Source organism: Chelonia mydas, chromosome 8 (genome assembly GCF_015237465.2).
Source record: "Chelonia mydas isolate rCheMyd1 chromosome 8, rCheMyd1.pri.v2, whole genome shotgun sequence".
In the NCBI taxonomy this organism is placed as follows: domain Eukaryota; kingdom Metazoa; phylum Chordata; order Testudines; family Cheloniidae; genus Chelonia; species Chelonia mydas.
In genome coordinates, this window is record NC_057854.1 from 38746619 (window position 1) to 38765981 (window position 19363).

A 19363-nucleotide genomic window follows, 5' to 3' on the forward strand; every position below is an offset into this window, starting at 1 on the left:
GCAGGAGGTGTCAGCCTAGTATGGAGATACAAGGATGATTGTGGCTCTGTCCCATCAGATCTTAGGTGTCACACTGGGAAACCAAGGAATCAGTGGGAACGTCTGTAGGAGGCCTTGATTCCGCAGCTGAAGGAAGGCATCTAGTAGCAGTCCTGGACTCACGTCCTCCCTGGAGCAAAAGTGCATATATTCCAAGGTCAGAAAGTACCATTGTGACTATCTAGTCTGACCCCCGGGATAGCACAGGCCAGAGACTTTCCTGAGAATCAGTTCCAGGGCAGAGCCAATCTCGATTGAACAACTGCCAGTGATGGAGAATCCACCATAACCCTGGGTAAGTTGTTCTAATGGTTAATTACCCATCACAGGTTTCACTGTGGCACCTGCTCATGGCAGGGTCCAGAGATCAGCTCCCATCAGGTCTAGCACCCTTTTCCATCACTCACTCGCCCAGGACTCAGGGTGCTTTCTTTTTGTGACTCAGCCCTCCAGCCAGGTCACTACACAGTTTTCTCCTTCCAGCATAACCAAGTCCCACCTGACAATCTGCCCCTATGCTGTCTCAGGCAACCTTCTGTAACTCCCAGTTTGTGCCACTTCCCCAGTGGCTGGCCCGGGAACCCGGCCCAGGGATTCTGGCCCGGGGATTCTATTATTAGTTGCCAAGGTCTACACTGTTTCAGCCCTCACTGCTCTTTCCCTGGGCTTCTTCCTACTCTACCGTCCACAGGCGTTCTTCCCTGTACCATCTCCGGATAAACTTGTCCTGCAGGGCTGGGATCCCAGAGCCTTTGCCCACCCCCTTCTACCCACAGGGTTTCTTTTTATCCACCTCTCTGTGCCCAGACAGTGCCTATAACCTCTTCCCCCTCATGCTCACAACTTCCTGGCTTTATACAAGCCCACCCTGTTCCTGCCCAGCAGGGATTCATCTCCAATTAGTGCTTATTAATCAAGCCTGACTCTTCCCCAGGTGTGCCCTATAAGGTTAATTAACCCCTTCAGGGCAGGTGTGGGGGGAACACCCTATCACATCCTCACTGTTAAAAATGTATGCCTAATTTCCAGCCTGAATGTGTCTAGCTTCAACTTCCAGCCATTGGATTGTGTTATCCTTTCTCTGTTCAACTGAGGAACCCATTGTAAATATTTGTTCCCCGTGTAGGTACTTACAGACTGTGATCAAGTCTGCTTTTCACCTTCTCTTTGTTAAACTAAACAGGTTGAGCTCTTTGAGTCTATCACTATCAGGCAGGTTTTCTAAACCTTTAATCATTCTCGTGGCTCTTCTCTGACACCGCTCCAATCTATCAACATCCTTCTTGAATTGTGGATACCAGAACCAGACACAGGATTCCAGCAGCAGTCAGACCACTGCCAAATCCAGAGATAAAATAACCTCTTTGCTCCTACTTGAGATTCCCCTGTTATGCATCCCAGGATCCAATTAGCTCTTTTGGCCACAGCATCAGGCTGGGAGCTGCTGTCCAGCTAATTATTAATACCCTCCTCCTTCCCCCGTCCACCAAATCTTTTCCCCTGGATAGAGTCCCTGTCTTGTAGGTAGGGCCCACATTCTTTGTTCCTAGATACACACATTTACATTTAGCTGAATTAAAACACATGTTGTTTCCTTGCACACAGCTTATCAAGCAATCCAGATCACTCAGTATCCATGACCTGTCCTCATCATTATTTACTACGCCCAGTTTTTGTTTCATCTGCAAATTTTATCAGTGTTGATTTTATATTTTCTCCCAGGTCATTGATAAAAAATGTTAAAGAGTATATGGCCAAGAACTGACCCCTGTGGGAGCTCACCCATTCAGTGATGATTCCCCATTTACAAACACATTTTGAGACCAATCAGTTAGCCAGTTTTTAATCCATTTAATGTGTGTCACGTTAATTTTAGTTTTTTAATCAAGATGCCTTACAGATGTCTAAGAATGTATATATATTATAAAAGCTCTGAGACTTGGTGTTGTTTTTGCTGGCAAGCAGATCTATTATGGGAATTCCCCACTGGCTGAATACCAGCTCCAAGCTGGACCCTGGCAGTGACTGGGGACAGACTGTCTTCTTAGGAAGTCCGCTAGAAGTTGCTGACTCTTGGTAGGTGAAGATCCATTGGGATTATTCTGTGTCAGTGGCACCATGTCTGGATACCTTACTGGCAAAGTGGTGATGGCAAAGTGGCAAAGCTGCTTGTGTGTTTATGTAGTATATTGATGTCACAGAGTGGGAATTTTTCATAATATTTTATATGAATATTGTGCGTGCCTCAGTTTCCCCATGTGCTGCATGGTTAACTAGGTGGGGGAAAAGATCGTTTACTCTTTGGAGAGGTCCAGGTGTGATGGATGCCTGGCTGTCTGGGGCCTGGGCTCATGCTCATGGAAAGTCCCAGAAAACAATGTCCAATTGGCCACTCCAGTTGCCCAGAAATTTGGTACCTAGCAACTAATGACCACGGTTGGCCGACCCCTCTGCAGAAAGCCAGCCAGGTGTGACCAGCTAAGTAGGAGGCCAGGTGAACAATGACAAAGGACTGGGGAGAGACCAGGTGGGGGGATTAAGTGTGGGCTGCTGAAGGCAGAGAGATGCTTCTTGACTGGGACTAAGGAGGGGTCAGGAGAGCACTGGGGTCTGGAGGAACCCAGACCGGACTTTGCTGTAACTTTCCATTCTCTATGTTAACTAAGGACTCTCTACGCCGTGTTCCAAACATCTAATGAACTCTCCTGATTTTACAGTGCTTGAGAGCCAGGAAGCTGGGACTGCATGGCTCCCTTTGGGTGTGTAAGTCTCCCTCCCATGCCCAGTCCAGGTGGACTCGCTGCAGGGACCTCCCGGCGTGAAGCAGGACAGTGGAAGACTCTGAGGTTCAGCCTCAGAAGGTGGTGAAGACCAGGGACATACCCAGAGAGAAAGTGTGACCCTTTGGGGGCTGACACACTGAGGGGTCCTCCAAGAGACTGTTCCAGAGCCAGGCCTGTGGATCTGCGACAACTGTAGATGTCTGTCAAGATCTGCACTGTGGAAATCCATAGAACAGGTAGGAATGCCATGCAAGCTAGTCTGATGACCCAGAGCTCCACCATGTTTATGTGATGTCCTACGTCTGCAGTGGACCAGCTCCCTGCATTTGTACATGGTCCAGGTGGGCTCCCCAGCCTGAAGGAGCCGTGTAAGATGTGTCCAGTATCAAAAGTCATTGTTGGGGAAGGGACCGAGACAAAACCTCCCTTCGCACATTTTGGAGGGCCTACCCAGTGTGACGGGATCCCCGGAGTGCAGCCTGGGACTGTGGGACCACTGTGCCCCCTTAACTCTCTCCAGCCTGGGCTGTCTCTCACAATGCCTTGCTAGTGACCAGCAGCAAACACCTCCAGGTGCTGTGATCACTCAGCACAACAGCATGTGGAGCCCCACACACCCAGCTAGATTGCATGAATGCTCCCAGAGCCACTCATGAATCTCACAGAGAAAGGCACCAAAGCCAAATCCCCCCAGCTCCCAGTACTGTACCCCAGGAATATACCATCTTGCACTGCTCAGGATGAGCAATGCAGATGTATTAGTTGGTTCACTACTTCATCAATGTAAAATGGATATACACCAGCCTTTGCAAAACCTGAGCAGATTTGCCACACACTTCATACAAACTCACTGGTAAAGATAAACAGTTAAACAAATTTATTGACTACGAAAGATAGATTTTTAAGTGATATTAAGTGATAGGCAAAAAGTTAGAGTTAGTTACCAAAAGAAAAGAAAATATATCCACGCAGTGTAAACTCTCAACCCTATTAGACTGGGCAACATCTAGATTAAGCAGTTTTTCTCACCCCACTGGATACTGCAGTCCTTAATATACAGGTTTGTTCCTTAAACCTGGGCCAATCTCCTGTGTTGGAGTCTTGTTTTCTTCTCAGTGTCTTAGTTGCTTGCAGAGTAGGTGGGGCAGGAGAAAAGGCCCTGCATGTGGCCACTGTGTCAGTTTTATACACTCAGTCCTATGTGCTTGGGGAGCACAAGTCCAGGCACATCTGGGGGCATTGCTGAGTCTCCAGGCAAGGTTGAGCAATTTCCCTGGTGGGCCTCATGCAGGTGAGTCATCGAACTGTAGCTCCCTTGCTGGACAATGGCTGTTGGTGGGTTGTTTCACACCCCACACGGGTGTTGATTACTTGCCTTGCTGTTGCCTCTGTGGAGCTAATATCTGGCTGATTCCCCAATTTACCACATGTTTTAGTGACAACCATACAACACAATTCTCAGTTTCATATGCATGAATGACATACATATATGGATAGAGAAATGATTTTCAGCAGATCATGACCCTTCCCCTGATACTTTACAAGGCATTCTTTATATGTAAGATCACAATTATATAAAAATGAGGGATATGGAGGTTACAAGATGCTCCCCCAAGGTACAGTATGTCACACACACCCATTCAGCTTTGAGGTGACATGAGCTGGGATGTGACTTTCTTGATCATCTGGCATCTCATTGTGGAGTAGATGGACCTGAGCCAAAGCTGAAGGGGCCAGAGGTGAAGTCTGGCAAGTGTTGGCATGTAAGTGCCCCGGACATGCTGCCTCGCCATGTGAGGCAAAGCTGGACCATGTGGTTGGGTTTGATTATATTCCACTTAGTAACAGTAACAATGGTAGCAATCTGTCCTCCAGAAGATAATTCCTGGCTAACCTGGAAGCAAGCATGGCTCCTATGAGCTCTATTGCCTGTGATGGGGTGAGGGACGATTTTTCACAGTACACAAGGAGGCCCGCAGACAGAGAGCATATTTGGGGTTTGCTGTAATCTCTTATGGGGCTCTGTCCCTAATCAGCCAGTCATCCAGGTCAGGGCAGTCTTTGGTGCTGGGTCACACAGAGCTCTGGGTCCATCAGTGCCCAGGGTCGATGCCAGGGTTGCCAATACAGAGAGTGCTGGTTCTGGGGATGCTGGTGCCAAAGCAGATGCTGGTGTGGAGGCTGCCCATGCTGAGGTTGCCAGTGCCAATGTTTTCAGCAGCTTTTTCTCATTGTTGGATTGTGGGTGCCTGCTAGAGGGGGCACTTGGCGGGGACAACTTCTTTGGCTCTGGTTTGGATGTGGCTGTGTCCTCTGGGTCAGAAGTGGCCCTCTAGAATGCTCTAATAGATGCAGTTTCTGCACTTACGGAAGAAAAGGAGCAGCAAACAGGGAGCAGCAAACAGAGCATCGGTTTGGAATGTGGCTCTCCCCAGGGCACAAGAGGCCGTGGCTGTGGCCATCTGTGAGTGAGAGGAGCCCACCCGAAGATGGGCAGAGCTTAGATCCAGATGTTTTAGATTCCCCCATTAGGTGTGGCAGTCTGTACACAGAGCCAGGCCCCGCTGTATGAGGGGTGTCCAGGGCGGCTTCCAGGGGTACACGTCCAGGACTGTGCATCAGGGGGTGGGAGGAAGAAGTCATCCTTTCCTCTCCTTTGTTTCGTTGTTTTCAGTCCCATCAGGTCTGTTTGATGAGCAGGATTCTGTGGTGGGTTTTGTTTATAAATCAGGATTAGCAAGCTCCACAGAGAGCAGCAGGTCAGATGCTCATTGGGTCCCCTCTCGCTGCTCTGAGCAGTAAGAGGAAACTGAGGGAGGCATGTGGTTGCTCCATCCTCATTCCCTCGCACAGGGACACAAGAAGGTGCAGGGCTCGTGCACGGCCCTGACAGACACAGCTGTCCTCCCCATGAGGCACATGTTCACCTAGAGTAGGATCCACACTGACACATACTGAAAGCAAAGGGGGTACGCTATCATGTGCCCTCCCAGGCAGGAATTTGCGTACAGTCAGACAGAAAAGGACAAGCTGGTGCTGGCCACCTCCTCTTCCTTCCCAACAGGATTTTTCTGTTAGTGGCTAATTTATTTTTGCAGAAGTTAGTTAGGTGCCTGTATCCCCCTGGGACTCTCCCTGTGGCTCCTAGCTCCTGTATCTCCTGGGACTGGTGGGGCTCCCAGCTGCCCATATGTCCCTTGCATTAATCACTGGCTCCCCTCTGAGGGTTCAGGCCAGGCCCCGCCAGGAGCAGATGTGAGGTGTCAGTGAATGGTGCAATCCCAGCTCCACAGGAGGTGCTCAAAGCAGAGACCCCCAAGCAGGGAGGGGGAGCGTCAGGGCTTCTGACTGGGCTGGGGGCTGGGCAGGCAAATCAGATGGAATCAGCCAGCCATTTTTTCCATGTCATTGAGCCTTAAGTATGAGTGAGACAGAGCTTGTGAGTTTGTGCCATTGGGGCCAGATCCCCCCAGATGATGTACTGCCTGGGGTCTGACCCTTCTTTCCATGTCAGCAGTGCTGGAACGGGGGGGGCTGCCGCACTCCACAGCTCGAAGTGGTTTCCATGAAATACAGGGTTTACAGTTTGGTTCAATGGCTCTCAGCTCCCCCACTGTAAACATTGTTCCAACTCCCCTGTGTCCTTGCCTGCTCAGGGGCTGCCCTTTCAGCTCCTGTGTTTGAGCCAGAGAGCGTGCAAGGGCCTGGGTCAAGGACAAAGGAAGTGGAGTGTGTAAAACACTAGGAGCCTGTGAAAAAGGCTGGGGAGATCCCCTCCAGGCCACCAGCATTGTCAGAGCCAGGAAGCTGAAGGTCAGAGCCATGCCCAAGTACAGAAAGATGGCCATTCACAGCATCTCTAGCTGCTTTCACTTGGCTTTACCTGGATTTCCTTTAGGGGTCTGATTTGCCTTGGCAGGTACTGGGAGCTGTTCCCCAGAGAAGCGGAAGTGAGCACTGGGGAGGGGTAGAGTGAGGGGGCCCACTTCCAGCATTCAACCGCAGACCTTGGCTTGAGGGGTCCATCAGATGGTGGGATCACAGACTGAGCAAAGATGGAACCTAGGCATGAAGACAGGATATGCGTTTGTGGGGACTGAGCTAGCTGGAGGGCTGGGGCTTCCACCAGCCTGCCGCATCTCTGGGCCTCCCATCACTGCAGAAGCTGGGCCAGATCTGCATTTGCAGCGGCCGACACAAGCTGCCTCTGTTTTCCTATTTTTGTTATTTTTGAGAGGATATTTTAGTGCTGAGCACATTCCCTCCTGTTGCCATGGCAGCCGTGACAGGGGTTATATACCGTGAGAAAAATACCAAAATTAATGAGTGAGTGAAAGTGCAGCCGAGAGAAAAACAAGGTTAAAAAAAGAGTTAAAACAGTAATAAAAACAATCTCTCAATAATTCGGCAGCAGGCATCCTGCAGGCAGGAGAGAGAGAGAGAGAGACCATTCCAAGAGTGCATGCTTCAGCCTCCACCACAAACCCAGCACTGAGGCATATACCCCACAATCAGCGCAACGCCTTCCCAGCTACAGCCCACAATCAGCGCAACACCCTCCTAGATACACCCCACAGTCAGCACAATACCTCCCCAGCTACATCCTACAATCAGTGCAACATCTTCTTTGCTACACCCCAGACACTGATGAGTCTCCCTTGGGATCCCAGTTATGGTCTGGATCCTGGCTGGAGTCTCCAAGCCTCCCAATATCTCTGCACCCGTACATTATCAGGAGTGGAGGTTGGCATGAGGGGAGCAGTTCTTTCATGTTGCTCATTTCCTTGTGTTTAGTTTTGGGGATCTTTTGTTTTTAATTGGAGGAACGAATGCATTGTCAGAACATCTGGGTTATTAGCATTTGCTGCCCAAATCCAGGCTGCTGCCTCTCTCGAGGAGCCCAGAGCAGATGAGAGAGAGAACAGAAGAGCCTTTGAACTCCTCACAGCAGACAGCAGACAGGTTTGCTGCGTGTGTGTTGGGGAGGGGGTATTTATTCTCTTGTAAGGTTCATTTGCTTGCCTTGTTTCCCTTTCTTCTTGCTTTCCCAGAGATTTATCTGGATGCTCTTCCCTTGCAGGCTTTGTTCTTCTGACAAGGCCCCAGTGGCACTGAGGAGCAGCTGTCTCTGTGTGATGCCAGAGCAGACCAGCCTGGGGTATCCTGCCTGGGCCATACTGCAGCCTCAGCACTCTCCTGGAGGGTGAACTGGGCCAGGGGCCTGGGAGACTGATTTTCCATGGTGGTTATTGAGAGGGGTCCTTGGGGACGAAGATGGAAACCAAATGCTATGTCCTGGATTTGGGGGACTCCCTCATGATGGTTCAACTTGCCTGGCCTGGGACCAGCACTAGCACCAGGATGGGAGGAGGAAAGGGAAGTGAAGGCAAGAGGTGGGGTGGGCAAAAGGGCAGGGGCTCTCCATGGGACATGCCTAGCACCTTGCTTGGCCCCATTTTCAAATGCCAATTGGCAGTTCAGGGAAGCAGAGAGAAAAATGTCCCTGCCTCCCCTGCACTCTCATGCTGCCAGTGCCGATGCCCTATGCTATGGAATCATCCTGACGCCTCCCCTTCTTAGAGGACATCGGGTCGTTGGTGTGACTGTCACCAAGGTTTCAGCTCATCGAGTCTGATGAGCCTCAGCTGACTGGTCAGATTCCCAGCCAGGGTGCTGCACTGGGCTACACTGCTGTAACCCTGGTTTAGACCCTGCCCAGGGTGGCACCTGCACTTGGCACTGCACACCCAGACAGCGGGCAGTGCAATGCACTGTACGGGTTGGCATGCAGCACAAAGGAGCACAGTGACTGGTGGAACCCATTCCAATGCAGACACCTGGAGAACGTGTCCAATATGTTGGAAGAGGTGCCCATGGTGATATGCCCACCCAGGTCTCTGTACAGGATGGCATATATGCATGTACGTCACCCCTGGCCTCGGAAGCAGCATTACATAAGAATGGCCATACTGGGTCCATCTAACCAACAGTAGGCAGTGGCAGATGCTTCAGAGGGAATGAACAGAACAGGATCAAGTGCTCCATCCCCTTTCACCCAGGCAATGACACCTCAGGGAATGGTTCCTATTGGTGCTGGGCTCCAGACTTTGGGAACAGACTGGAAAAAGATGAGTCCTGATTCCATCACATTATTTCTTCAATGCTTTTACAGTTGGGGCCATGTGTGAATAGGCACTTGCAGACACCCTCCAAGCCTGTGCAAATGCGCAGTCGAAGCAGGGATGCATCTGCAGTCTCTCTCCCTTCATGTACAATTATGGGAACCAGACATGCAATTTAGCCACACATTTTTTTGCTCACAATATTGAAAATCTGGGCCTCCAGCTGTCACGGAGTGTGGGGGAGTCCAGCCCCTGCACCCCTCTTCCTGGGATTCACTGAGACTCTCAGCCAGCCAGTAAAACAGAAGGTTTATTGGACAACAGGAACACAGTCCAAAACAGAGCTTGTGGGTACAACCAGGACACCTCAGTCAAGTCCTTCTGGGGGAGCAGGGAGCTTAGACCCCAGCCCTGGGGTTCCCTGCGTTCCTCCACCCAGCACCAAACTGAAACTAACCCCCCCCCCCCCGCCCCCAGCAGGTTCCCTTCTGCAGCCTGTGTTCACATTCCTGGGCAGAGGTGTTACCTCCCCCTCCCGGCTCAGGTGACAGGCTCTCAGGTCTCCCATCCCCAGGGCACATTCCCAGGTCAACACTCCCCACTCCCTGCTGCATCCCATCGTCACACCAACATATCTCAGATGTTGGGGCTTGTGGCCTGAGTTTATATCCATGGTTCCATAGCGTCTCTTAATGGAACCCATCCTGAATCTTCAGGCTCACCTAAGACAGTGCTTCAGACTATCGGCCTCTCTCTGCTTCTGGATCTTGGCCCCTTCTCTGAAGCCCTATAATGAAGGCAGCTGCTTGCATTCTGTCTCTAGGCTCATTATTCCCTCTCTTTAATAATACAGTTATGAATAATAATAAATAATCCCTGGCTCTCAGCCAGCTCTGATTTCACCAGCTCCCTTTGCAGAGGGGCATTGACCTTCAGGGGGTCTGGTCTCCTCCGATTTTGATGTCTTCTGCTGATTGGATTGCAGGTGAATTTTTACACCAAAGAAAAACCTGGCCCAGCTGGGCAGAAGCAGAGAAGTTTGCCATTAAAAAGATCCAGGAAAGCCTCTGAGTTCCCTGGGAGGGCAAGACCCCCACCCCAAGAGGAACCAGTTCCTGACAACTCTCTGCCTCCCTTCCCTGCCCACCAGGAAGGGAACCACGCTTCGGTGCCGCCCGCTGAGTCTCAGCCAGGAAGAGGCGGATGGATTCCTCCTCGGGGAAGGAGCCTTGAACCACGGCCAGGGCTGCCGGAGCCGGCTCCATGGAAGGAAAAAGCAGCCTCTAAAAGATGGTGCAGTGGGTCATCAAAGGCGAGGTGACAGCAAGTGTGCGAGGAGAGGGGCGGGGGGCTGTGCTGTGCATGCAACAGGTTCATGTAGCTCAGCAGGAAGTAGGGCTCCTCCGTGCCGCCCACGCCCTCAGCGGCGGGAGAGCGGAGCAGGAGCTCCATCCCTGGGCAATAAATCTAGCTGTCAATCCGCTCCTGGGCAGGGATGTGAAGAACTTCCTCCTCCCCCCGCACTACCGCTCCGAGCCCGCAGCCTGCAGATTTCACTCGGCACCATAGAGCACCTAGCCCGTCTGGTCAGCCGCCCCGCCCTTGGCCAGGAGAGTCCCCGCGCAGCTCGGCTGAATGCTGCAGAGACGGACTCCAGGCTGCAAACGCAGGCAACTCGCTCGCACATTAACGGAACAGAGGGGCCAGGTGTCACTGGAGCGGCTGGCACAGGGATGACTATCACAGGGAATGGACTGCCCTAGAGCACACGGGCTGTGGGGCGTAGCCCTGACAAGGAATTGTCTCCCCTCCCCCCATCAGGCTGCCATACACAAGAGGTCCCAAGAAGTGCAAACAAGGTTCCTGACCCAGCCCTGTAGTGGGGGAGGGGGAAGTTGCACTGCCGGTGGGGAACCTGCAGCTGCTCAGCTCTGCCCAACGGGGATCTGACGCCTGTAAGAAGAGCGTACGTGACTCACCAGGGTGCTGACACCAGGTCAGTGACCTGCTCTTTTGCCACCTAGGCACCCCCGGACCTGGGGCAGGGCTCCAAGCCGCAGCCAGGCAGCCTGTCCCCGCCGGCCCACGGTCACTGACTCGGGAACGGGGCATATACAAGCTCTGCGCCTTGGCCCACAGCAGGCCCGCGGAAGCCAGAGCTGTTTGTTGGGAGGAGCTGAGCATCCCTGGGCTCCTCCCTAGCTGCATTTCTTGCAGGGGCGGCTGCTGGCTGGGCTGAGAGCGGCGGGGCACTGTCACCAGGGGCCGGTGGGAGGGCCTCGACCAACCCCTCTCCTAGCTCCCCAGCGGGCTAGTGAAGCCAAATTCTGGCCTGCTGTTCCATGGGCAACACCTAGCTCTGGCCCCTTCACTGAGCTGCGCTCCGGGCCCCGACTGGCAGGGAAGCCTAGGGTGGGAAGGGGCTTGTGGGGGAGAAGGGCAGCCGCGCAAGGTCTGTTGCGGGTGAGGGACCGGTCGCGTGCGGTGCTCATAGGGCATCTCTGCTCCAGGGGAGCGCACCGGCTCGGCGGGAGCCGTGGGCAGCATCTCGAGCAGCTCCAGGAGCGCAGCTCTGCCTTGGAGTCATGGGGCCAATTCCTCCCGCTCCCACGGGGGAAGGGCTGGGCGGGCCGGGCAGCTCCTTGGCCCCCGGAGAGGCGGGATGCGGGGGGTGGGGTGGGGGCAGCCGCGGACGCGCCGGCCATTGGACTGCCCCGGAGCCGGAGCTCAGCGGAGTGGTGGACAACTCGGCGCTGGCTCCGCTCTCCCGCCAGGCTTTCGGGGGCACATTGCTCAGTCCCCAGAGAACTGGAGGTCGCCCCGGGGCTCTGCCGTAAGCGCTACCGCAGGGCTGGGGTCTGGCTTGGTTCCTGGGGAGATTAGCCATGCGTGCACCGATCCGCCCCCGGCCGGGCAGTGCAGGTGGCGGCCCGGGCTGGCTGCTCGCAGGGGAACAGGCGGGTAGCTCCGGCTCCGACCCACCGCAACGCAAGCTAGAGGCTCCAACTGCCTCCCAGCCGCAGCGCTCGGCGGATCCGCTGAGCCCCCGCCCCGCCGGGCTCCACCTCCCGGTGCTGGCGGCAGCAAGAGGCGGAGCAGCAAGGGGGAGGGGGCTAGGTCGGCTCGGTGCGTCCCTGGCACAGCCTCACACACGCCGAGAGCCGGACACTGCGACGGACACGGCTGCGCCAGCCCCGCTCGCCGAGCCGGGAGGGAGCCGCAGCCCCGACCGGCCGCCACGGGTCCCCCGGGATTCCGCCTATTTTGTGGGGAACCAGCCGGAGGCGCGGAGCGGAGCCGGTCCCGGCAGGGACAGGGGATGGAGAAGCCGGAGGAGCCGCGCACACGGCGCTCCCCGCAACCAAGTAAGAGCCGCAGCCGGAAGCCTGCCCGGTGCTCGGTGCCCCAGCGCGGCTGGACCCGGGAGCCCCCAGTTGCCCCACAGCGATGCCTCAGTGTGTGTCGGAATGCGGGAGTGCGCGGGTCTTCCTGGCCGGGTCCGCGCGAGCAGGGAGCGAGGCGGGGGCCGGGTCTCGGGGACCAGGCGGCTGCGCTGGCTGCTGGGGCGGCGGGTTGCGTCCAAGTGCGGGGCAGCTGGGTGCCCGGGAAGGGGGAGTGGAGCCCAGAAGCGATGCTGGGTAGCGAGGCGGATGCTGCCCCCAGCGAGGGAGGGACGCGCCTCCCGGCAGCCGGGCGAGGGAGAAGGGGCCAGGAGCGGCTGCCCTTCCGCCGCTTGTGGGGCCACCAACTTTCTTTCCAGGCTCTGTGCTGAGCTCTGTGCTGAGCCGTGATCAGAGGCTGCCCGGGGATCGGAGCCTTATTCGGGGCGCAGCCGCCCCGTCCCCGCCATGGGCTCCCGGGCTTCACCCGTCTCGTCCCCGGAGATTCCCGTGGCTTGTTGGGCGAGGAGCTCCCCCTCTCCTCGGCACCAAGGGTGGATCGCGGAGCTGCCCTAGCCCCAGCCAGGGCCGGGCGGGGTGGAGCTGCTTGCGCCAGGGGCTCTCGCCGGCTGCTCAGAGCCGGGGCCAGGGGCTGGCGAAGCGAAAGGGCTGCCGGGCTGCGCGCTGCAGTGCCCTGGCGTGGCCTGACCGGACAGCAGCGCCGCACGCGGCTCCTGACACTTGTTGTGCTGCTGCCTCCATCCCCGGGAGAGGCTGCCCAGAGCCCGCCAGGAGACCAGCGCCTCCCCGATCGCCCACCGTGGCTGAAACGGGCTCATCTGCATCGCTCCCCACTGGCCCCCGAGCTCCCGACCTGCCCCATAGCTTCCCCAGGAAAACCAAGCCTGCTTCGGGTGCGGGCAAATGCTGCTGTAAGTGCGAGAGAGGGACTGGGAGCGCGCGCGCGCGCGATCGCCGCTGGCACAGTGTGTGCGCGCGCGCCACTGGCATGGGGTGAGTGATGTGTTTGTGTGTGAGCGCCACTGGCATGGGGTTTGTGTATGTGCCACTAGCGCTGCTTGTGTGTGTGCCTGTGAACGAGAAGGTACCAGGGAAAGCAGGTGTCCCTTTCTAAATGGTCCAAGCGAACCCTTATCCACCGCTTTCCTTGCCTGGCCCTAGCTCCATGACGGCAGCTTTGGGATTTGGCCAGTGATTAATTCCCCGAGAGCTTGTAGAGTGTGTGCCCCTCCCCGCGCGCGTGTGTGTGCGCACGCCCCCCGCGCGTGTGCCCTGCCCCTGGGTGCGTAGTGGGAAGGCGGGGGGGGGGGGGGGGCGCGGACATGGCATTTCCCCTTTAATCCCTTTCCCCCTTTTTTCTGGAGTCACTACCCAGTTGCCAGCCTCCCTCTGGGGCTCAGCTCCCCCAGGGTTCTCGCCCAGGGTCAGGCTGTGCTAAGTCCTGACAGCTCCAGCCTGGCTTGGCTAAGGTTGGGAGGGCTGGTCAGTGCTGGAACTGCCCCGGCTCTGGGGCAAGTGGGCAAGGCAGGGCAGGTGCGATCTCGTGCATAGTGTAATGTGACCCACCCTGTGTGGGTGTCAGGCTCCAGGCCGCTGGTGCCTGCTTCGCAAATCTTGCTCCCTCTGTGCCTAGGAATGGTCTGGGGGTTCCTGCTGCCTGGAGCTGCTGTGGTGGGGGCGGGCCTGAGAGCCCTGGACAGGGACTTGCTGTGGTGGGATGCACAGGTGTGATTCTCCCTTGCCCTGTTTCAGGCTACATGGCCAGGCAGCACTGCCTGTAGCTATGGCTGCCAGGATAAGATCTTGTTTTTAGTTGCTTGTTGGTATGATTTTACCAAACGCCAAATCTTCAGGCTGGAATTTCTCACACTCGCTGTCTGCCTTCCGGCTAGATCTTTTGGAAGGGTTCAGCTCAAAGGGCTCAGCCATTTCTGAGAAATACCATGTTTGACCATGTTAGAAACGTTCCCACTGCTGTTGGGTTGAGAAGCTCTGTCACCACCATGCTTGGGGGTTAAGGCTTGAAAGGGGGTCACTCCAATGCTGGGGAGGTGCCTTTTGCTGTTCCTGGGAAAAAACACCCAAATTTGGTCAAGTGAAAAGCCTTTGAAAAATCTTAGTGTGCACATGCTCAGTGGAGAGAGGTTCAGCCTCTAAAATCTCAACGATTCTGTCTGAACTGAGCATGCTACAGCCTAGGACTGCGGGGCCTGAGCAGGACTTTCCCTGCTGTTTCTCCCCCAAAGGGCAGGGGCTGCTGTGGAGCAGGGGAGCTGTCTGTCCTATGCCATCAGTGCCCCTCTGCTGTGTCCAGGCAGGAGGAGGAAAAGGGTGTGGCAGGAACTCAGAAGAAGGGATGGAACAGAATGGGGGGCGGAAGATGGCAGTGGGGACAGAACAAGGTAGTGGAGGGGGGGCAGGAGCCATGGGGGGAGGGGAATAGGATCAGGGTGTGAGCATGGCAGGAGCTGGGGACAGATGCAGGGGATGGCAGCAGGGAAGGGGAAATGGGGGGAGAGTGGCAGGACCATGAACTCTGGAGGGGGAGGCTAGGAGCAGAGCTGGGAGTAAGTAGGGGCAGGAAGACAGGAGAAAGCAGCAGGGAGAGGGACAAGGTGAAATGGGGCGGAGAGATCTGTAACCACTAGAGCACACTCCCCTCCAGAACCTGGGACTGAATCCAGGATTCCTTAGTTTCAACTTTACTGTTCAGCAAATTATGTGTGAAACCCACTGATAAAGTATGTCTCCAGCCCCCTCTAGTGGTAGGTCCATATTGAGGTTGACAACCTACTACTGCTATCAGTGAATGTTAGCTTACATGGCAGAGGACTGTGCTAAGGATCCCAGCCCCACTGATGACCCACGTTGGTGTCGGTACAGTTTTACACAATGAAATTAGTGTTTTTTTCAATTGTTAAGTTTTTTAAAAGTAGGAAGTAGCATCTGTAAAGGAACATTAGGGTTGCAAGGTCAAGCACTCAAAATTAGGGAATGCCTGAATTAATTTTGCATGTAATCTTAATTCAGTCCTCTTGTACCTATGCATTATGATACAGCCTTTAATTATGTGTTCACATACTGCTTTTTGCACTGGGCCCCTGTCTCCTTCAGTGCACAGGGCGGATCTGCTCTAGGGATGAATCAGGGTTGTCTAGTGAAGGAGGCTGCTTTCTGTGGAGCCCCTGCCTCCTCTGCTGCAGAGGTTAGAGAGTGGGGACAGGGTGAGGTGGTGGTGTGTGTGTGGGGGGGGTTGCAGGAAGAGAAAGGATGGTTTCACTGTGGCAGTTGAATACTGCCTTTAGGACTGGGGTCTCTCCCTCTCTCTGGAATAGGGTCTGTAGCCTGCATGAGATGTTGGGTAAACTGGAGTCTGCACAGGTGGCGACTTAGGTGTTTCTCATTGTGGGGCATCTGGCTTAGGACACCTTAGGCCAAAGCTGCAGAAGTGCTGAGTGCTCACAGCTGCAGCTGAAGTCCACTGGAGCTGTGCTTTGAACATACTAGATCGGGGTCGGCAACCTTTCAGAAGTGGTGTGCCGAGTCTTCATTTATTCACTCTAAATTAAGGTTTTGCATGCCAGTAATACATTTTAATGTTTTTAGAAGGTCTCTTTCTATAAGTCTATAATATATAACTAAACTATTGTTGTATGTAAAGTAAATAAGCTTTTTAAAATATTTAAGAAGCTTCATTTAAAATTAAATTAAAATGCAGATCTTATCAGTTTAGTGTGATCTTTGCCCTTGCTTTTCCTTGCTGAGTTTTCCAATGTCTGGCATGTATTTGGATACTTTAAGCTGCACACAGGCTTCTGAGTGATCAGTTGTTAACCAGCTCCGAGAGGGACAGAGGACAGATTTCATGTGTGAAAATACCTGTTCACACAGGTATATGGATCCAAATGCTGAAAGCATTGCAAACGCAATTTTCTTCAAACACTTAAATTTCACTGGCAGGGACGTCCAGCAGGTCAGAACAGAGGCCCAACAATCTCTCTCGGTAACTTCAAGTACACTCCGCAGAACTCCAAACTTAGATGCCCACAATTCTGAGCTTTTTAACTGAATGAGCTGCATTTCGGAAATCTTCAACACCCATCCACTGAAATACAGACAAATGCAAGTCGCTTTTGTTGAAGTTTTCAGGTTTAATTATAAAAGAAAGCATTGGGCCAAATCGCTGGAAATCTTGAAATCTGTCAGAAAATTCTGATTCCAGTTCTTGCATGTACATTCTAATCTCAACATCAAACGCAGTGTGCTGTTCCACGTGGCATGATAGTGATGTCAGCAGCAAATCAAGACTTAAAAATATCCCAGTACAGTGGCGCTGGAACAATTTTTAAGATGGGGGTGCTGAGCCCCCTCTTGCTCCTGTCTGCACCCCTCACTGCCCCAGGCTGGGGCCAGTGGGTCACAGCTGGTGGTAGCTGCAGAGCCCTGGGCTGGCGGCCGGGACCCCAGGCTGATAGCAGAGCCTCCCGGACCGGTGGCTGGGACTTGGGGCCGGCAGTCGGCTAAGCGGGGCCAGCGGATGGAACCCCGGCTGGCAGGGGGCCGGCAGCCCGTATCCCAGGTCGCCTTTGGCACATGCCATAGGTTGCCTACCCCTGTACTAGATGTTAGCGAATGCTAAGATTGGGCCTTCTCAGATTTGGGCATCTAAAATTTGTTCAACACCTTTGGCAGTTTTGGCCTTAAACTCTCTGCTTCTCTTCCCCATGTGCAAAATAGGGACAACATCCCCTCTACCTGACAGGCATTGTGAAGACACATTCATTAATATGTGTGAAGCACTCCGATGCTGTAGTGATGAGCAATATAGAAAAGCCCCAGAGGAAATGAATTATTCTTTATTCAGGTCATAGTTTGAGTGGTGTGCAGTAAATAAGACCTGGGGCCATGCAGTGAATGATGAGGATAAACAGAAGTATTGAGCATGGAGCACTGTCCACTATGTGCCCTGAATGAGGCAGGGTCCTGTGGAAACAACAGTATCTGAGCATGTAATCCAAGACTGTCTCCTAATGCCCACGCACAAAGGGGATTAATGAAGGTCCCACAGGGAACCTTAATTCTGGCATTTCTTAACTTTTGAGTTCTGGACTTTGCAACCCTCATGTTCCTGTACACAGCGCCTTGGGTGTAATTCTGTAGAGGTTCTGATCCCACCCTCATCACAGCAGTATCTGAGCACCTTCTGATGGTGCATTGAGTGATGCCATGTGTGGTTTGCTCTGTTGCTCACCCTCTTCCTGGGGGAGAGTTGTGTGTGCAGTGGAGTGGTTTGGGTTGTAAATGGTAACTGCTCCTGGTGTTTAGCGGTGCAGGTGGGTTGTAGGAGCATGCCTGGCTCTCTGAGCAGAAGCTGGGGAGATCTGGTACATTCCTTAGCTCCTGGAGGAATTGGTTCCAGTGCATCCTGCACAGATGAGCTTTACCATTGGTGAACAGCTTCACTGTACCCAAGGGGCCGCGCTGTTGGTCATGATTCTCAGGCTGGAGCTCTGCAGCATGTCATTCACAGCCATGCAGTGAGTGGGAGTTGTTCACGCACCCTCTCTGCACCAGCAGAGGATGGTGGGGGACCAGAGGCAAAAATACAGCGCCTGCTCAGGCGAAGGTGAATTGTCCTGGGAGTGAGTGTTGGTCCGTGTTCTGCCTCTGGCTCCTGCTGCAGTGAGAGAGGTAGCAGGGTGAGCGCTGGGCTTGCCCAGCCCCACTAGTGGTCACAGTGGAAGCTGCTGGGTGCAGAGCCCTGCGAGATACCTGGCCCAGAGCCTAGGAATGGCTGACTCAGGTTGCCTGCTAGGCACAGGGACTGCCTTACCCTATGACTTTCACCTTTGCCCCGAACCTCACCCAATGGGAACGACAGTTGGAACCCACGCCTAGAATAAACAAACATGGGGAAACAACCTCTGGGAGCAGCTCCAGGCCCAGCTGCAGCTCCAAAAGGGCCTCACCAGGGAACTCAATAGATCCCGACCGACTCTTGGGGTCTGTCCAACTTGGACTCTCCCAGGCCCTGTGGTTAGATAGTATTTGTTTGTCTTGCTCCATACGCGGCCATTTTCTAAGATGCTACCGAGCAATAGGGTGCCTGAGAAGGGCACGCACACTTGCGGTCCGGGCATGTGGCACCCTGTGGCTGCTGTCAGCCTTTTGCCTTCCTCTGGGAGCCATTCTCCACCAAAGCGGATTTTGCTCTGTTTCTTCTCTGTGCCTGGCAATGTGCTTCTCCTGGGTCAGGGCTGAGTCTTGGTGTTGGTGTCCCTTGCCTTGTTACTGGGAGGGGCTTGTTTTGCTCTCACACTTTGCCAGGACAAATGGGCCTGCCCCACACATGGGCAGCTCCTGGGCTGGATGCTCCTGCCATCCCAGAGCCCCCTGTCTCACTCATGCTGCCAGGGAGGGGTGGATTTCTTAGTCCTGCATGAAAGGCACTTAGCAAAGTGGGACAGCTCTTCCAGGGAGGGAGAGCCAGGCCCCACGGCTGGGAGCCTGGGAGCAGGGCTGCTAAGACTTCCCTGTGATTGTCATCTGTGCTTGTGGAAGAGGCTGTGGTCTGTGTAGGAGAGGAGGGGCTGCACAGGGTCCCCTCTGCTGGGCTGGGGTCAGGGACTTGTGACGGGCTGTGAGCTAGTGGCTCGAGGAATGCGCTAAACTGTGTGGCACCCTAGCTGCTCTTGGCACTGCCTGTTGCCCCACTCGCTTATTGAGGGGAGCACGGGCCCACCCAGGGTCAGAGCACCATGTAGCAGAGTGTGGGGTGGGGAACTGAGGGATTCCCTGGCGGGGGGAGGGAGGAGAGCTCACAATGAATGGGAGTTGGGTAGTACCCCATGGGATCACTTTGTGCTGTGGAGGGAGACTCAACTCGCTATGTGTGGGGGAGGGGGGCTGGCCATATGTGGGGGAAGGGTAGCATGGGGGCTGGCTCTGTGTTGGGGGGCAGCTTACTGAGTGTGTGGGTGGAAAGAGAAGGGCTGGGGGAGCTTGCCGTGTGCGGGGT

At 54.4% G+C, this 19363-nt stretch overlaps 1 protein-coding gene and 1 long non-coding RNA gene across 4 annotated transcripts in view; both read left to right on the forward strand.

Annotated features, from left to right (window-relative positions):
- The first annotated feature begins 1995 nt into the window (after positions 1-1995).
- LOC122461446 lies at positions 1996-8703 on the forward strand. The gene is made up of 3 exons (XR_006283332.1): positions 1996-2115; positions 2757-3058; positions 7903-8703. It is a non-coding gene; the product is annotated as an uncharacterized LOC122461446 (long non-coding RNA).
- A 2604-nt stretch (positions 8704-11307) lies between these two features.
- Positions 11308-19363, forward strand: part of PCDH1 (protocadherin 1) — a 134688-nt gene continuing 126632 nt past the window's right edge. The window contains exon 1 of one of the 3 annotated variants that reach the window (XM_043520929.1): positions 11308-11356. Coding sequence is in view for 1 of the 3 variants with exons in the window: in XM_037907242.2 (XP_037763170.1) it covers positions 12264-12309 (46 nt within the window). In the remaining 2 variants the exon portion in view is untranslated. Of the gene's footprint in view, positions 11357-12126; positions 12310-13015; positions 13257-19363 lie in introns of those variants that run through there. The other 2 variants (XM_037907242.2, XM_043520928.1) reach the window with 2 other exon arrangements.